The sequence below is a fragment of the Bison bison genome, unplaced genomic scaffold (genome assembly GCF_000754665.1).
Source record: "Bison bison bison isolate TAMUID 2011002044 unplaced genomic scaffold, Bison_UMD1.0 scf7180017864267, whole genome shotgun sequence".
Lineage (NCBI taxonomy): Eukaryota > Metazoa > Chordata > Mammalia > Artiodactyla > Bovidae > Bison > Bison bison.
Window position 1 is genome coordinate 2,814,547 of NW_011494839.1, and position 18,410 is coordinate 2,832,956.

At 38.3% G+C, this 18,410-nt stretch overlaps 1 protein-coding gene across 2 annotated transcripts in view; it reads right to left on the bottom strand.

The window, feature by feature from the left end:
* MTFR1 (mitochondrial fission regulator 1) overlaps positions 1-18,410 on the bottom strand; it is a 59,074-nt gene that overhangs the window by 32,746 nt on the left and 7,918 nt on the right. For both annotated transcript variants that reach the window (XM_010848482.1, XM_010848481.1), the window contains exons 2-3: positions 11,105-11,244; positions 4,345-4,443 (exon numbers count right to left, since the gene is read on the bottom strand). In XM_010848482.1, coding sequence (XP_010846784.1) covers positions 4,345-4,443; positions 11,105-11,167 — 162 coding nt within the window. In that variant the 5' untranslated portion in view covers positions 11,168-11,244. The remainder of the gene's footprint in view (positions 1-4,344; positions 4,444-11,104; positions 11,245-18,410) is intronic.

Below are 18,410 nucleotides of genomic sequence, written 5' to 3' on the forward strand. Positions count from 1 at the left end.
CGTGTAATCTTGATTTGGTTATCCTTAACGGCCATCTTATAGCAAAAATATTAATATCAAGAAATGGACATCGCACACAGTATGACATTTCATGCTAGCATACCGCGGATTATCAGAAAGTAATGGATAATGCTGAAGGGCAGGTCCCTGCTAGTCATGGCCTGATAAAAAGTGGTCCACTGGAGAAGGGAATGGCAAACCACTTTAGGATTCTTGCCTTGAGAACCCCATCAACAGTATGAAAAGGCAAAAAGATAGGACACTGAAAGATGAGCCCCCCAGGTCGGCAGGTGTCCAATATGCTACTGGGGAAGAACAGAGAAATAGCTCCAGAAAGAATGAAGAGGCTGAGCCAAAGCAGAATGATGCCCAGTTGTGGATGTGTCTGGTGCTGAAAGTAAAGTCCAGTGCTGTAAAGAACAACATTGCATAGGAACCTGGACTGTTAGGTTCATGAATCAAGGTAAAATGGACAGAAATCAGCAAATTTAATACAGATGACCATTATATGTACTACTGTGGGCAAGAATCCCTTAGAGGCAATGGAATAGCCCTCAAAGTCAACAAGAGTCCAAAATGCAGTACTTGGGTGCAATCTGAAAATGACAGAATGATCTTGGTTCATTTCCCAAGGCAAACTATTCAACATCACAATAATCCAAGTCTATGCCCCAACCAATAAAGACGAGGAAGTTGAAGTTGAATGATTCTATGAAGATCTACAAAGCTTCCTAGAGCAAACACCAAAAAAAGATGTCCTTTTCATCACAGGAGATTGGAATGCAAAAGTAGGAAATCAAGAGATACCTGGAGTAACAGGAAAGTTGGGCCTTAGATACAAAATTAAGCAGGGCATAGGCTAACAGAGTTTTGCCAAGAGAATCCAATGGTCATAACGAACACCCTCTTCCAACAACACAGGAGATGACTCTATACATGGACATCACCAGATAGTCAATACTGAAATCAGATTGATTATATTCCTTGGAACATTTATCAGCTTACTTCCTTGTTTAATATCTCTCCTCTGAACTATATCCCAGTAAGGGTGAAGATCATGACTGTTTGGTTCATCACTGACCAACAATACCTAACATAATACATGGATCTCACGTTTATCTGCTAAATGCCATGTGGCAGGTGGTTGTTTTCCTTCCAGACTTAGTGTGAGAATTGTAGTGAGAATCTTACACTTGTTTAGTTACAGAACATTCCCTTCTCCACCAATTCCAACAATCACTCTTAGCCATCCCAGAAACTAGCCTGGGGCAGGGTTTCCACAGGAAAAAAAAGAGGTAGTCCAGGTAAAATTACCCAGAGGTCTGCAGGTTGCAGAGCAGGGATTCAAACTCCTATAGCACAGGGCCAAGTTCCCACCCATCCCTTTATCTGATAGCATGCAAGATCACTTTTTTGTTGCCTTAGGTTTTTTAAGTGTAGTATTTATTTATTACCCCCAATAAGCCACACTTAAATTCCATGTGTTAAACTCAGAAAATTTTAAATTTATAAAAATGACCCTAAAGGTGCTTTAGTGATTACTTTCATATTTGCCAACAGATAGGCATGTTACTGCTTTAAACTTTCTTCAGCAAAATATGAAAACACAACCTGTAAATGAAGTCCTCAACCCCACTGCAAAAGCTCCTGAAGAGGTTTTTAAAAAACAAATGTATGAAAGAAAGTCAAATATATGAAATTCAGATTTAGTAAGCTTTGGATGACATCTATATTCTTTATAAGCCCTGTTAAGTGTTTTTGTTGGGGGTGGGGGTGGAGCCTTGAGGGTGGAGCCCAAGCATGCTTATTTTTTAAAGCTCCTGGTGATTTAAATATGCACCTAGTATTGAGAACCACTGTAAATCAAAACCTCTGAACCCCATTCCAACAAACAATATAGCAAAAATATATTGAGTGCTTTTACATGCTTTTTTACATTATCTCATTTTTATTACCAGCACAATATTCCCTGTGACCATTAACTGGATTCAGGTGTAAATAAACATGTTGATCTATGTTCTGATCTGTGACCCTATAAATATACAGAAATCAAATTTGTAAAATCACAGAGTTCATTTAGTGAGCCAAATAAGTTTAATTTGCTATTCTGCTATAAGGTGGCAATAACGATAAAATCCCACCACCGGCATACTTTTACTGTGCACTAATTATGTACCAGTTATGATACTCAGAGTTAGATATCCTAACCCTCACATCACAAAGTAACATTCCTGGCTTGCCCCTCGTTTATGTGAGAGTCTTACTTGTCCAGATAATGGGTCATCTGACAACAGTGAAGAGATGGTATGATCTAGAAGGAACATACTGAGGCCTAAGAGTTCAGAGGTGAAAACTGCTGTGTGGGTGACACGGTTGAGGTGCCGCCTGTGAGTGTGGGTACAAGGGAAGGAATAGAAGTGAAAGCCAACAAGAGCAGAGGAAGTAAAGAAAATATGAAACTGTGTTTCCAAAGACACTGAAATCACCCAGGACAACAAAGAACTGGCTTTGACTACTCCTTCTGAATTGACCCATGAATGCTTCATTCTCATGTTTAATCTATTTCAACTTTTGTCTCCTAAACAGGGCCCCATAATGGGGTCTGCTCTCCTTGGGTCTAATGGTGGCTTCCCAGTTTCAGACTTCCTATAGTCATGTTGGAGTCCTAGACAGTCCAAACATATTCCATATCAATCAAACCCCCACTTAGCCAGAAGAATAGCAAAAATGTTGTCAATGTTATTACTCTGAACTGCATCCCTTATATTTTTCAAAGATTCTCCATTTTTTAAAACTTCTGATAGACTTAGTAAAAACAAAACAAAAATACCAGAGGATACAGAGGAAAAATACCAGACAAATTATCTAACTAGCAGATAAAACACTTTAAGATTGACTTTGAATCTGAAAAGCAGCAGCGCTACAAAGCTGCCTAGAAGCAAAAATCTCACTTTAAACAAATGTCTTGTTTTCTACTACACTCTCAAGTAGGTCACCAGTATTTCTCATACCTTATTCCTCTCTCCTTATGTTAATCTCTTTTCAAATGTAGCTCCTGTACTAAACCTAAAATTCTTTTTCTGCTCAGACCCTTCTAAGTAACTAATAACATTGAGAAAGAGGCTCCTTCCAAGAAAATGAACTTGGCCCTAGTACCTCAGTCCACTGACTGTCAAGGCAGATTTGGGCTGCTACCAGAAAATGCTAGATTATCTTCATTGCTTTCATTCACATCTAGCTGCTGCTGCTACTGCTAAGTCGCTTCAGTTGTGTCCGACTCTGTGCGACCCCATAGACAGCAGCAAACACAAATGCTGAATCAAGTTCTCCTGCAACTAGGTTAAGCAGATTGATAAATAGAATTAAATGAATAGTGCAATCAGAAGAAAGTAAGTCTTGGTTAACACAATAGTTATTTGAAGGAAACTGGCAAATAAAGCAATCAGCAATTGGTGTCTAACTGAACTGAATTCTCAGATATTGTGCTTGACAGAATGACTACCATAGGTTTCTCCATTTTAATTTTTTTTAACTTGATAAAATTTATCATTTTGTATCATTTGATAAAAACTACTTCTGGAAGTTCCAACTTGTCAATGTCTAGACTGATGCACAAAGGTTTTGCCAGTCAATCTGCTAGTGGGCACAATAATGACCAACCCTGCTAGTCAATCTGAACAAATGATAATTTCTACCACTTACTGAGGAACAGACTGTTAACTGTCTCTACAAGGAGAAGTAATTTTTAAGTAAGACATCATATCTAGTAAGCTCACAAGAGCACTTCTGAATTATGAATTAAATATATATCTTCCACATTTCACATGCTAATCTATTATTTAAAATTGGTATAAATATCTGCTGAACTTTATATTATACTTAAATGTTGAACTGAAAGGTTTTATCTTATTACTGTTGTAGAGAATTACTGAAAAACAAGAACAAAGCTATGTGATACATGTCTAACACTAAAACAACAGTAAGGAACAAAAGCCCAGATCAAAAAAATATAACCTTTATATCCAAGCAAAGAGGTGAGTGGTTCCTGATTTGGTGCTAGAAGACAATGTTCAAGGTCACCTGGGAATTAACTGCTTGGCTTACTATATGCTTCTAAGTCTTCAAATATGTATTCTTAAGGATAAATGTCTTAAAGAGCTTAAATAATCACTTCACAGAGGAACTAAAATTAGAAAGACTTTACTGTGGTTTTTATCCTCTTATTTTATTGATAGTGGCATCAATGGGAGGAGAGGTTCAAAAAGTACTTTTAAAGCTGCCTTGCCTGTTTATATTACCAATGAACATATTAATATAAAATCTGAAATATATAAAATACAGTACCTGAAACTGAACTCTTGGACACTGGATCAGAGATAAATTGGTACCAATTTTCCTTACAATACTCCGAGATGACCCATATGGCTTCCCAGACCAAAGAACCTGAGGAAGAAGGAAAGACCAAAAGTTCAATGACAAGACTTACAGAACTGTTCATACAAAAGCATCGGACAATTAATTGCATGACAAACTGACACATTAATTATGGAATCAGAATGCTCTATGTTACAGGAAATGAGCTGATATTTTTCAATTAAAAATGTAATAATATATATAGCAGGCTATTATTAATGCAGTAAAGCTTAATGTGAGGCATCATATAAAAATGTAAAGAACAATTAGTGGGAGTTGCTTAGAGGTTCAACCCCTGGTCAGAGATCTGATCCCACAAGCTGGCATGCCCCCACCCCAAAAAAAGAACTACGAGTAATTGTAAAATATATTTGGAATAAAAACTCATCTATTTTCATTACGCTTCCATACTATTCTGCAAAGGAAGCTATTTTATCTCCTCTGCTTTATTTTTAGAATTTTATATATGTATAAGTCTCTCAAAACTACAAGCTGCTTTTGTTACAATAGGCTTTCAAAACAAATGCAAATCAGTACAAAGTTCAGAATCTGAATTTGTACCATGCACGATGCTTCATTTTGTTCGCTTATACAAGAAGGCCTGGCCAAGGGTGAGTGGGGGCCAAAATCCAGTTGTACTACATTTTCTCATGAGGCCCTGTCTAGGGGGAAAGGTACCTTTTCCTAATTTATACAAAGGTACTAAATGGGTTGTGATAACCCTAATGAGCAGAACTTTTCAGATGAAATCATAATACAGAGGACATTATGCTATGCTTAAAGCAAAAACAAACATAAACCTCCAAAGCAAAAAGCAAACAAAAAATGCATGTTAAATGTTAAATCATTACAACATGTACCTTGAAACTTCGCCCCAAGTATATGCTCTTTCCTTAAAGAGAAAAACTATCCATCTGTTTTCAGTGCTATACCTGAAAGCCTGGACAGAAGAGGTAAAGAGAGGTAGTATGCTATTAAAAAGCAATTTTAAAAGACAAGAGGGAGAATGATGTGACTATTTACTTAATTCATTCAACTTAAATATTCAATTATATCCTAGCATAAATAATGTATTCTGGGCCATGAACACTGACCCCTTTTTAAAGTTACTCCATGCCCATTCTAATCTGAAGAATGGAATTACAGTTTGATCAAGCAGTGTTCGTGTAAAGAGCTATGGCTTCCGCCCATAATCCTAACCAGACCTCTAGACCATTTTAAAAGCATGTATAACTTGTAAAACAAACAGAGAAGCAGTCTGATCTCATATTTTAGCAATCAAATCCAATTTAAGGTTAACAGTATGAGTCAATGTGAGGATCATGGGGTATATATACCTCTGGCATCTGCCCCAGCCCATGTAATTGTCATCATCAATATGTTCAAAGTTTCAGAAAAATAACAAGGACCCTGTGTGCAGCACAGGGAACTATATTCAACATCTTGCAATAACCTATAATGAAAAAGAATCTGAAAAAGAACAGATATTTTCCTATATATGTTTAACTGAATCACCCTGCTGTACATGTGAAGCTCACACAACACTGCAGATAACTATACTTCAATTGTTTTTTTTAATGCATTAAAAACAATGTTCAACGTTACACTGATGATTTTACCTGGGAGAGTTCTGGAAAGTACTAATGGCCTAACACTTCAACCAACAAAAATTATATTAACTCCTGCTTTAGAGACACAAATATTTTTTAAGAAATAGAAAAGGATGATATAGATTGGAAAATTGGTCAGTGGAAAGACATCAATACTGAAATAAGAACATTAAACAAAGGATACAAGAGAGGAAGCTATGTGAAGCTTAGAAGAGAATTACGTGGAGTTGAGGAAAGGAAATTATCCACACCAATGATCATACAGAGGATCATCACATGAATAGTATTAATAACACATGAGAACTAACAGCAGGAAGATCACCTGACCAGAGGAAAAAGGGAAGAATAAGAGGCCAAGAAAAAATAAGGACAAGTAATTCTAAAATGGACAGTATTCAAGCAAACTCTTTACCTTATACACGTTAATAGACATAGATCTTTAAAGAAAAAAAAAAATCCATAGGGCAATAGTAACTACACCAGTCAACCATTTCTGATGTCTTCTATTTAGCCACAAGTGAAAACTCTATGATGTACAAGTAGAACACTATTTATGCATCATAATGTGACAGTTACACAGCCTAATGTGAAACCTTTCGTCCCTCCAGTAAGCAAAGATCTTACCTGCAGATGGAGAGGACAAAAAAGCTCACAAAGAAAAGTTCAGAAAGGACTTGCCAAGGTCAGGAACTAAGATTTCTGCCAGCTTTTAGCTTTCCTTGGTATGCATGCTTCAGGACTACGTTTCAACTACTATCTTCCCATCTGCTTAATATCAGAAGGAAAGACTTAGCAGGTGCCTTCCACAAAAGAAGGTGGCCAAAGACTCAGTTTTTACTTGTAAGGAATGAGTAGACTATTTAGGATTTTTGTACAAAGTTAAGGAAAGTAAAAGAACAGACTGCTTTACATGATTATTTCTTTAAGTATACATAGTGGACTAACATAATGTGGTTCTTCTGTTACTTGTGAACTGCATAGCATTTAGCACCAAAAAATATGAAGCAAGGGTCTAAATGAGCTAGTGACTGGGATATTCAGAAAGAGGAGGAGCCGTAAACTTTACTGGATTGAAGAAAAAGTTAGACGAAGGAGCAGCTAACTTCCAGGAACTCTAAAACTAGGTCTGACTATTTTTTTCTATTCAGTCCTCATGAAGGGGGCAAAGTCGTAAATGGCTGTGAAGAAATAATGAACAGATGGTATGGAAAGTCACCATCTGTGCATGATGGGAGGCTGCACGGCCCAAGCGCATCTCCTGTCCTAACCGGTTGCTGAACTGGCTTGTCAGGATACTTGTTTGGAGAAGGAAAGGCTTCCTCTAAAGATAAACTGTCGTTAATATTTTCAGATGTTAGAGAGAGGTCAGGGAGAAAACTGTCATTACTAGACAATTCCATTTCATTAAGAAACAAGAATTCAATTCCATTAAGGAATAATTAAATGAATGGAATTATTAAATAAAATGTTTTGCTTTATTCATAAGAACTACTGATAAATAATGTAATAATGAATCGGGAGGGGGGTGCTTGCGTATCTGAGTCTAGTAATGACAGTCCATAACATGTAGCAACAGAGTTTGAAAGTGATGACAGCAAGGCAGGAGGATGACAACAGGAAAGCTATCTGTTCTTTTTTCAGTGTGCCATGCTATTGTCACAGTGCTGAAGTGTGAGGCTGGAATCCGAAGCTGTCATCTATCTCATTATGACGACTGCTCTCAAGCTTTATATGTTAATTCGTTTGTTATAGACTAGTTTAATCTGTATTTCTATTTGAGAGTCACCACTTAGCAAGAGAAAGTATAAACCTAATTCTAAATAAATTTTTTTTTCTCTAGAAAAACTATGTAATACTAACCCAAGGTTCTTATTCTGAGGTTCCCATATCTCTGAAATTATATGCAAAATTGTGTGCATACACAACATTTTTCTGGGAAGAAGGGCCATACTATTAATCAAATTTTTAGGGAGTCTAGGACCCAACAAGGTATAAATTCTTAATTCCACAGGAACCAGAGTGTGTGTTGGGGAGAAAGAAGTAAAGATATGAAGATGAAATTCGGTAACAATTTTGAACTCCCCAACTGAAGATAACCTTTGCCTCAGTTCTCTTCCTCCTTATCTAAACTCCTAGCCACATTCACACGCTTCCTCCAAAGCACAAGAGGAAAACAAGGGTACAATTCTCAAGTATTACTGGAAATACATTACTAATTCAAATTAGATATTTGCTATAACTTTTCAACGTAAAATACTGAGATTAACCAGAATCACATTAGATTCATAGCTTGCTTTCTCTAGTTTAAAAACACTTTTACTTAAGGGCAAAAATATAGTAATAATACACTGAGAAGAAAGTGTGGACAAATGTGAGTACAGCAGACCCCTGAACAACACTGAGGTTGGGGGCACCAAGCACTGCCCCACTTTCCTGACAAAATCCACAAGTAACTTTACAGTTGCCCCCATATCCACAGTTTCACATCCCCGGATTCAACCAACCATGGATCCTGGAGTACTGTAGAACTGACTACTGAAAAACATCTGCATATCAATGGATGTGAGCAGTTTAAATACACATTGTTCAAGGGTCAGCTGTATATAGTTTTAAAGTCAAACAAATGTTGAGGCCAAATGGAAGGCAATGAAGAGAAAACAGAGAGGCCTCAGCAACATGTAGGACTGGCTTTAAAAGCCAAGATTAAAATAAATAAAATAAAAAAATAAAAGTAGGCACTACCACTTATTGTCTGTTTAAAGCTGGCAAGTCATTGATCCCTCTATATTTCCCTTTCCTCATCTATATAATGGGGACCTCATGCCTATGAGCATTAAATGAGATAAAAGATTTAAGTATGTATTATTTAATAAATACTGTCATTTCCCCTATTATAAGAGGTAGTAAAGTACACTAAAAAAAGGATTTTGGAATCAGAATTGGATTCATTTTATAGCTCGGCCACTTATTAGTCAGGTAACTTTAGACAACTCAGTTAAACACTCTTGAATTTCAGGTTCCTCATCTGTTTAAAAAACAAATCACTGTCCTAGTGAACACAGATAATATGCCTAAAAGAACTGGGTATACTAAGCCAATGAATGATAGCTATTATGATGGCTCTGATTTGTGTGATACAATACAAATAGGTTATCATCACCAAAAATAAAATCCTGATCTCACTTGCACTTTTTTTTAGGCAGATAAAAATACGTAAAGGATGAAAGCAGTTTTTGTTCTTGAATACATTCAAACACAGTACTGAGTTCATTTGTATATCTAACCAGTGAGAAATACATATTTTATCATTGAAAAATGGAACTAAAAAGTGGTTTATATTTTTTTTTTTGTTTTGTTTTTCAGACTACTCCTAGGTAGCAGGCTGAGAGATCCAGGAAACAAAGATAGAAAATAACTCCAAAGGTTCATACTGCTTCATGTTAGGAGAAAATTTATTTTTATATAGACTCAGTTAACTGGTTAAAAGTGATGATCATATGTTACATTAGAAAAAAATGGTATTTCCATCTGCCATTAGTAAAAAGGGCTGTCAGTTTTTATTACAATATTGGGAGCAAATGAATGCTCTCTTACCTGGTCCATTCTTTGATGAAAGGCACCCGTTTTAGAGTTCAAAATGAATAAAGCTAAATAAGCAAATTAAACCAAGTAAAGCATGTTATCTGTTCCTGAAACAAAATTCTGCACTTTGGCCTCAATCAGCCCTGGTCACATTGCCCGACTTCGGGCGGGGGCAGGAGGATGACAGAGCAAAATGGTAGGAAGTTCACTATCACTGACTATACCTACGCTCCATACAAGCCACTGGCAGGCATTGTACATACCCTGCCATTTAACCCACAGGCTCACTGTGCAGCAGCAGTTCTTCCCATTTGTACTCTGCAGATGAAGAAAGTAACTGGCCGAAATACATTTCAGACTGAGGTGTGTGTGCGTCCAAGACCTATATGATCTTTCCACTAAACTACACTTCTTACTAAAACTGCAAAGGAAAAGGAATCACAAACTGTAAAGCTTCATGTTGGGGGACTCATTAGCAACAAAAGCTTCCTGACTTTTCGAATGGAAAAGAAATTCTCTTGCTGTCAGTACTGAAATGTTCATCTGCCCCAGGTAGCCAAATAGTGGTAAGCGGCAAACAAGAAAGGTTATGGTATAGCGGCCCTAAGTGAAATGGGAAATGTGAGAAGATGTAACTGAAAAAGATGAAAGTATTAACTTTACAAACCATTTTCCCATTGCTTATCCTCAAGATGATAATCTCAAAATTATGCAACTATAAAAAATGGTAATTTTATTTGGTTCTTTGCTTTTTATCTCCATAGAAAACAGATTTAACTTTGGGAGCTTGGGGGAATAAAAGTTCAACCTTCTCAACATAAAGAGACACAAAATAAAACCAAAACATAAAAGCAATGCAATTAAAAGTATACTCAAATTATGTAACTTGCCTATATCTTTTAAGAAAACAGCTTAATTCCATGTCACCAATAATACCACATTTGAAAATGATATGTATTCCACAAAATATGCTTGGTACAACTATTGTTCTAATAATTTTACACTGGGTCTGAAAAAAAATTATGTATCAGTAGAATATATTTTTTAAATGTTAAGATTAGAGCATCTTTGGCATAGAATAACCATATTACACTAATTTTTTCTTTGTATCTGTAGTTGTATTTTAGCAAACATGACTTTTATTGTAAACAGTTGTGTGATAAACCACATTATAAAAGCATTCAATATTTCAATGTTAACAGTTCTACAACACTGAGTTGTCAAGCATTAGTCAAACATTTTATTCAGTGATTTATATATATATATATGTATTAAAGCCTTTTCCTCACTAATAACAAATTCATTGCTTTTAACAGTTACATGAATATTGGGTAAATTTTCGATGTAACCCATCCCATAGGATGCTGGATAAAGATTCACTTCCATGATCTATATAGCAAGCAAATTAAACAGTACATATGTTGGCCATACATAGATTCATTTTTCCCAGAAAAAAATTATCAACATCTGGATTTTAAAAATGAATTTTGAGCACTCACCGATTGCATGCTTCCAACCTGTTGAAAAATCATCCTAATTAGGCGTTTAATCCAGCCAAGCATTTAGATGGCAAAATCTCTCCAAATTTGCATTTCAAGTACTTCAGGCATACATAGCAGCACATGGTCCATAAAGCATGCTGAAATTTGAAAATGCAAATACTAAAGTGAAATTATTATTATTTAGAATCTTTACTGTCTACAACATGTCTCACAAAGTCAGTCTAGTCTACAACATCTTAAATCTTTGTGTGTGTGTGTAATTAAAAAAATTTTTTGCTTGAGATCAGCTTTATATAAACTAGTATTACAATTGTTTTTCTAACTGTTTTTTAACTTTTCCATTCAGGGTTCTATGTTGAAAGTGATGAAAACCTATTGTGGCTGACTTACGCAGAAAATATATTTATGGAAAGACACCCAGTAGATAACAATCTTAGAAGAAACTGAGAGGCTACATAACCAGCAAAGACATCCAAAATCACAGCAGAAGTGTCTTGGGAGACACCTCTGCAGTTGCTACTGTGACTACTGACGGAACAGAAGCTCCCAGGTCCCCCTTCTCTGTCTCACTGGCTCCTGAGTTGCTCTCCTACTAGTGGCATTTGTTTGGTCAAATCTACCTGGCTACAGGGTTTCCCAGGTGGTACAGTGGTAAAGAATCTGCCTGGCAGGAGACGTGGGTTTGATCCCTGGGTCAGGAAGATCCCCTGGAGTCAGAAATGGCAACCCGCTCCAGTATTCTTTCTTGCCTGGGAAATTCCATGGACAGAGGAGCCTGGCAGGCTAGAATCCATGAGGTCACAGAGTCGGACATGACTGAGAGACTGAGCATGCACCTGGCTATAGTGAGAAGCAGATTCTACCTTCCACCAAAATCATAAAGAATTCCATAAATATAAGGCAGGACTTCAGATGCCAGAAGGTCAAAAAAAAAAAAGACAAAGTTCTTCCACACTCACTGGCGCTATGACCCTGCTACTCATCCTCCTCCCTTCCTCATCAATATACTGTGTATCTGACACAATTATGAACTTATGTGGCATAAACCAGTTTACTGGAAGGGCTGGTCTCCAAAGTGACAAGGACTGTACACCAGACTATAAAGCAATGTGCTGCTTTCTTCTCAAGGAAGCCTTTAAAAAAACTGTACTTTGTGATATATTTGATTCACATTCTGATATAAGTTTATCCTCTTGTGGACCAGAAATAAAGTTTGTGGCCTACACTTTGAGAAGAACTTGATGAACAATTATAAAGAATGGAGGGGGGTGGGGTAGAATAAAGATGCCATAAATATGCCAGACACTGGGTGAAACATGAACTAGAAGGAGACCAGCTCTAATGACAGATCAAAGTATGTAATGAAAGAGAAAGCACTAACAGGAACATACAATTTACTGGTAACTAAGGAGCGGTCACAACTACAACAGTGGTGAGATATTAATATATTTTAATATTACCAGCATCTATAATTGCTTATAAGAATGAATACTCTGAGAGGTAATGGGAATAAAAAGTACAGAGGGCCAAAAACAATGGAGATGACTGGCCAAAAAAAAAACTGATCAGAGAAAAAGGATGGTTTTATGTAGGATTTGAAAACCTATCACCGTTTTCTGGGTTTTTTTTTTTGGCCATGCCTCAAGGCTTGTGGGATCTTAGTTCCCTAACCAGGGATTGAACTTGAGTCCTCAGCAGTAAAGCGCCAAGTCCTAACCACTGGATGGCCAGGGAATTCCCCTTACCGCTTTTTTAGAAACTGAGCTATAACTTACACAGAAAAGTGCACAAATTTTCAGTGTGTCCAGGTATAAACCTGTAGAACCTCCATCCAAACTAAAATATAAAACACTTAAAGAATGCCAAGAGCTCCTGTGAGCCTCCACCCAGTCAATATCCACGCTTCATCCATCTAAATAGTACTCTAACTTTTGCAGTCTATCACATCTGCAGGCTGTACGTACTTTTTTGGGTCTGACTTCTTTCACTCAACGTTGCCTGTGAGATTCATTCCCATGATTTGGGAATCACAGCTCTTTTTCACTGATGTGCAGTATTTTGCTATGATACTCTACCACAATTTACTTACCCAATTTACTAGGGGTTTTTGTTTTTATTTTTTTGAAGTATATAGTTAATTTACAATGTTGTGTTACATGATTTACTGTTTGTGAACATTTGGGTTATTTCCATTTTTAGCTGTTACAAATAAAGTTGCTGAAACAATTCATGCACATAACATAGCAAGGTACACATAAGAACTAATTTCTCTTGAGTTTATACCCAGGAGTAAGATTGCTAGATCATAATATATACAGATACATAGCTAAATCTTTAATAGAAACTAAGTTTTCTGAGGTTGTTATACCAATTACACTCTCCAAAGCAGATAAATAAACGAGCTCTAGCTGTTCAACAATCCCTCGTATTGTCAATGGTCAATACTTGGTACTGTCAGTCTTTCTAATTTTAGTAGGGGGTTCTTCACAGGTTTGGGGGGCATATTTTGATACCTTCCATTGAGAAGTTTTTTTGCTCATTTTTTAAGTGAAAAGTTTTTTAAAAATTATTCTTGTGAGGAAGAGAGTCTGCACTACAGATGAAGATTAGGAAGCATGGCTTAGAAAATGCAACCTAAGAGTGAATGGGCTAACTCATACAGAGTAAGAAATGAAGCCAGGATAGAAATCTCAGGAAATACCTGAAGATCAAGCAAAGGTCAGTGGGAAAAAATATGCAAAAGAGGTAACGAAAAATGTAAGAGATATTGTCACCAAAAAAATAAAAGGAATTTTCAATAAGGGGAATGTTCAACAAGGATGTTAATCAGAAAACATGGAAGAGAGGTCACATAGCTGGGGGCCTCCTCCAGCTACCGTTTACTCCAGACCCCTCCACTGTGCTCTCTGGAAGCCTGTTTGAATGAAGGTAAGTGTTTCCTCCCTCACCGAACTGAAACTCGGCTCTCCCTGTAGAATGCTGTGTCAAAGGGTCCAGTACTTGCTTATTCTCGCTCACTTTACATCCAGGCTGTTTCCAATCAGTCACTGCTCTTTGTGGTGGTGGTGGTAGTGGTTTAGTTGCTCAGTCATGTCCAACTCTTTGCGACCCCAAGGACTGCAGCACGCCAGGCTTCCCTGTCCTTCACCATCTCCCAGAGTTTGTTCAAACTTATGTCCATTGAGTCGGTGATGCTATCCAACCATCTCTGAATTACTGCTGTTAAGTTCTTTTCAAAACTCTCCCTCAAAGGCAAAACTAAAGAGACAACAGAACAGATCAGGGGTCACCAGGGACTGTCAGTGGAGGAACAACTCCACTGTAACAACTACAATAGGGCACAAGGCAAGCTTTGGAAAAATGCACATAGTCTATATGTTGATTGTGGTGGTGGTTACATGACTGTGTTCAAAGAAATCTACCAAAAGGAGTGAATTTTGCTGTGTGCAAATTGTGCCTTCATTTAAGAAACAAGCAAAAGCAGCTCTCCTTAGGAAGCACTGCTTGACCACCCTCTGTTCCTCATGAGGACTGACTTAAGGGCGCTCGAGCATTCCCCATCACTCAACTATGAGTCCTGAGTCCTCTCTTCTCCAAGCCCTTCCCTAAATGGAACTCTGCACTCTGGACTCATCAGCACTAGTACATCATAAACACATATTCTTGCCACTGCTGAGTGGTTATAATATTTACAATAATGCATCCAATACACCACTGTTTGAGTCTATTTACATAAAGATCTAAGACAGGTAAAACTAAAAGCAAGCTAATCACACATTGTGAATTCTTTTTCAAAGCTTTTTCCTAACTGTTGTGGAGACAGAGGTAGTGACTGATAGTAGGCCTGACTGCAGGATTTCAGTGGATGCTGGCCAAGCTGTGTTTCTCAACAGACAGACAGTTGGATGTGCTTACTCTGGGAATGCTTATCAAGATGCTGCACACTTACATACTTTTCATAATGTAAGTTACGCCTCAAATAAAAGTTTTAAAAACACATATAGCTTTTGATTAAATTACTTAACTTTCAGGAATTTTTTGCAGAAATAAAAGCATTACACATAGAGAACATATAAAGGTATTTTCTGCAGTGCTTCTTCTATTCACAAAACTAGGATCAATTTTAAATGTTCATCAATAAAACACCTGTTAATTACAGTATATGCATATTACAAAGCTTTATGCATCTATAAAAAGCGAGTTACAGTCTATGTAATGACTTGATAGTATGATACAGGAGAGTAATATACTATGATTTCATTTCTGTAAAAGACAAAAATCTTCAACCTTTTCATTTATAGAAAGATGTACATCAAACTATTGAGAGAGATTGATTCGAGATGGCAGAGTAGAAGGACATGCCCTCATCTCCTGCAAGAGCACGGATATAGCTGTTGAACAACTATCGACAGAGGAGCTGGAACCAACCAAAAAAAGGATACCCCGCGTTCAAAGACAAAGGAGAAGCTGCAACAAGACAGGAGCAGGGGCACAATCATGATAAAATCAAATCCCATACCCACCAGGTGAGTGACTCACAAAACGAGGGAACCATAACACCAAAGAAGTTCTCCCCCTGACGTGAAGGTTCTGAGCCTCACATCAGGCTTCCCTGCCAGAAGATCTGACAAAGGGATTGGAAATCCCAGGGGTACCTGACCTTGAAGGCCAGCAGGATTTGACTGTGGGACTTCTACAAGACTGGGGGAAACAGAGACTCCACTCTTGGAGGGCACACACAAAATCTTGTGTGTACCAGGACCCAGGGGAAAGGAGCAGTGACCCACAGGAGACCGAACCAGACCCACCTACTGTGCTGAAGGGTCTCCTGCAGAAATGTGAGGTGGCAGCGGCCCACAGCAGGGACAGAGGCACTGGCAGGAGCAGTTCTGGGACGTGCCCATTGGCATGAGCCCTCTTGTGGTCGCCATTAGCCCTATCACAGAGCCTATAGACTAGGGCTGGATTGCTTTAGGCCAAACTAACAGGGAGGGAGTGCAGCCCCGCCTCTCAGCAGACAATTGGATTCAAGTTTTATTGAGAGTCCCAGGCAGGATAATCACCAAGGAGGAACACACCAAGACACAGTAATTAAACTGACAAAAACTAAAGACAAAGATAGAAGGAACAAGGAAAAAATGACAAATAACATATTAATACAAGGGAACTCCCTTAAGGTTATCAGCTGATTTGTCAACAAAAACTCTACAAGCCAGAAAGGAATGGCACAGTATATTCAAAATGATGAAAGGGAAGAAACTACAACCAAGAATACTCTATCCAGCAAGACTCATTCAGATTTGACGCAGAAATCAAAAGCTTCACACACAAGCAAATGTTAAGAGAATTCAGCACCACCCAACCAGCTTTACATCAGGCTATTAAAATTGGCCAGAGCAGGGAGAATTTTTTCTTTGTATGGTTTGTGCTGCTTAGAACAATGCTACAAAGCATGTTTTACTTTTCATTTAAAAACAAAATCTAGAAGTTACAAAATCCAAATATCACAGCTTTCACTCAGACACTCCTTGCACCATATGGAGACCTTCAGTCTCCCTCCCCTGAACTTGTGGTCATCCTAGTCAATCCCTTCCCACCTTCACTATCTTCCGCCTCATGCAGCCCCACATCTGAACCACTGCTTTCTAGTATTTTCAGTCCCTTTTTCTACTGTTTTGTTTCTTCAGCAAGCCAGAACTTGGTAAGTACACCAGCCTACACTTACGAAATTGGGCTGTAGGAAAATGACTAAATCTCACATCTTGAAGTTGCTACAAATGTACTACCTCTAGTTTCAACTAGGCCTTCCCTGGTAGCTTGGCTGGTAAAGAATCCGCCTGCAATGCAGGAGACTCTGGTTCAATTCCTGGTTGAGGAAGATCCCCTGGAGAAGGGATAGGCTATCCACTCCAGTATTCACGGCTTCCCTGGTGGCTCAGACAGTAAAGAATTCGCCGGCAATGTGGGAGACCTGGGTTCGATCCCTGGGTCGGGAAGGTCCCCTGGAGGAGGGCATGGCTACACATGCCAGTAATCTTGCCTGGAGAATTCCATGAACAGAGGAGCCTGGCGGGCTACAGTTCACGGGGTCACAAAGAGTCGGACATGACTCAGGGACGCAGTCAGGGCAGTCTTACTTTCCTGCTCTTCCCCTCCTCCATTCTCCAGGGCAGCTATCTCTAGCATTCTCCATGCTCCCCAAATCTCTGTAATTCTAGCTCCATCATTTCTCAGATGACCAAACTTACTATTCAAATAAGAAAAGTCATCTGACAGGAAATCCCTCAATGACCTCACACTCCACATGCCGCAAGCGCAGCATCTCTGTATCCACACCTGTTCTGTCCCCCTAAACCTGTTCGCCCACTCTCTCCTGTCCCTCCTTCCAACCAAGTGCTCAAGATCATACCCACCCCTCCACTCACAGGTCTCATGACATCAGCTATACCCTGTATTACGTGGATTCTTTTCCCTGTTAACGGCAATCACATGCTACCTTCCTGTTTCTCCCATTTTCTTTCAAACCAAAGAAAGCAAAAACTGAACATGTTAATTTTCCTCCTAAATGTGTCCCCTGCCTCAGACAATGGCACCCCAGTTGTTCTTTCTGTTTCATTTCCTACAAGCAGTTCTATTTCCCTTCTAAATATATCAAATTCCATTTCTGCTGCTCCTCCTGCTCTTCTGAGTCTGTATACTGTAAAAAATCTAACAAGATTACGTGCACCACCCTTTCCCCTGATTCTGCTATCCCTTTCTATCCATTCTCAATACAAAGTACTTAGGACTTGAGCTGTTTCCCTATCCTCTGCATTTTTCATAATCTAATCTTTGATCCAGTCCCATAGATAATCTTAGAAATTCAACATGCTTCCTGGACTACTGCTAGCTTCTACCAATCTTTTGTTTCAGTTTAGCTCTCACCTCCTCCAAAAGGGTTTTCCTGATCAACCAGTATTAGGGCCCTCTTGTGTGTATTCTTCTACACAGCACATTAAAACAATGTATCTAAACTGCCTATCTCCTCCACAGCACTTTAATCACCTCAAGTGCAAAGACTAGCTTACTCATCATAAGACCCCAGCACTCAGCAAACTATATAGAATACAACAGTTGCTCAGTTAATACTTGAATATTAAACGAAAGGCATCTAAGCCCCAAGCCGGTGCCTTTTCTATACTGTCTCAATTGTAAACAGATATCTTAAGAGGAATTTTACTTCTATTTATATGTGAACTAGGCTAATTTCAGACAAATTCTCCTCCTGCTGAGAACAAGTAAACTAGTGGAACAAAAAAAAAAA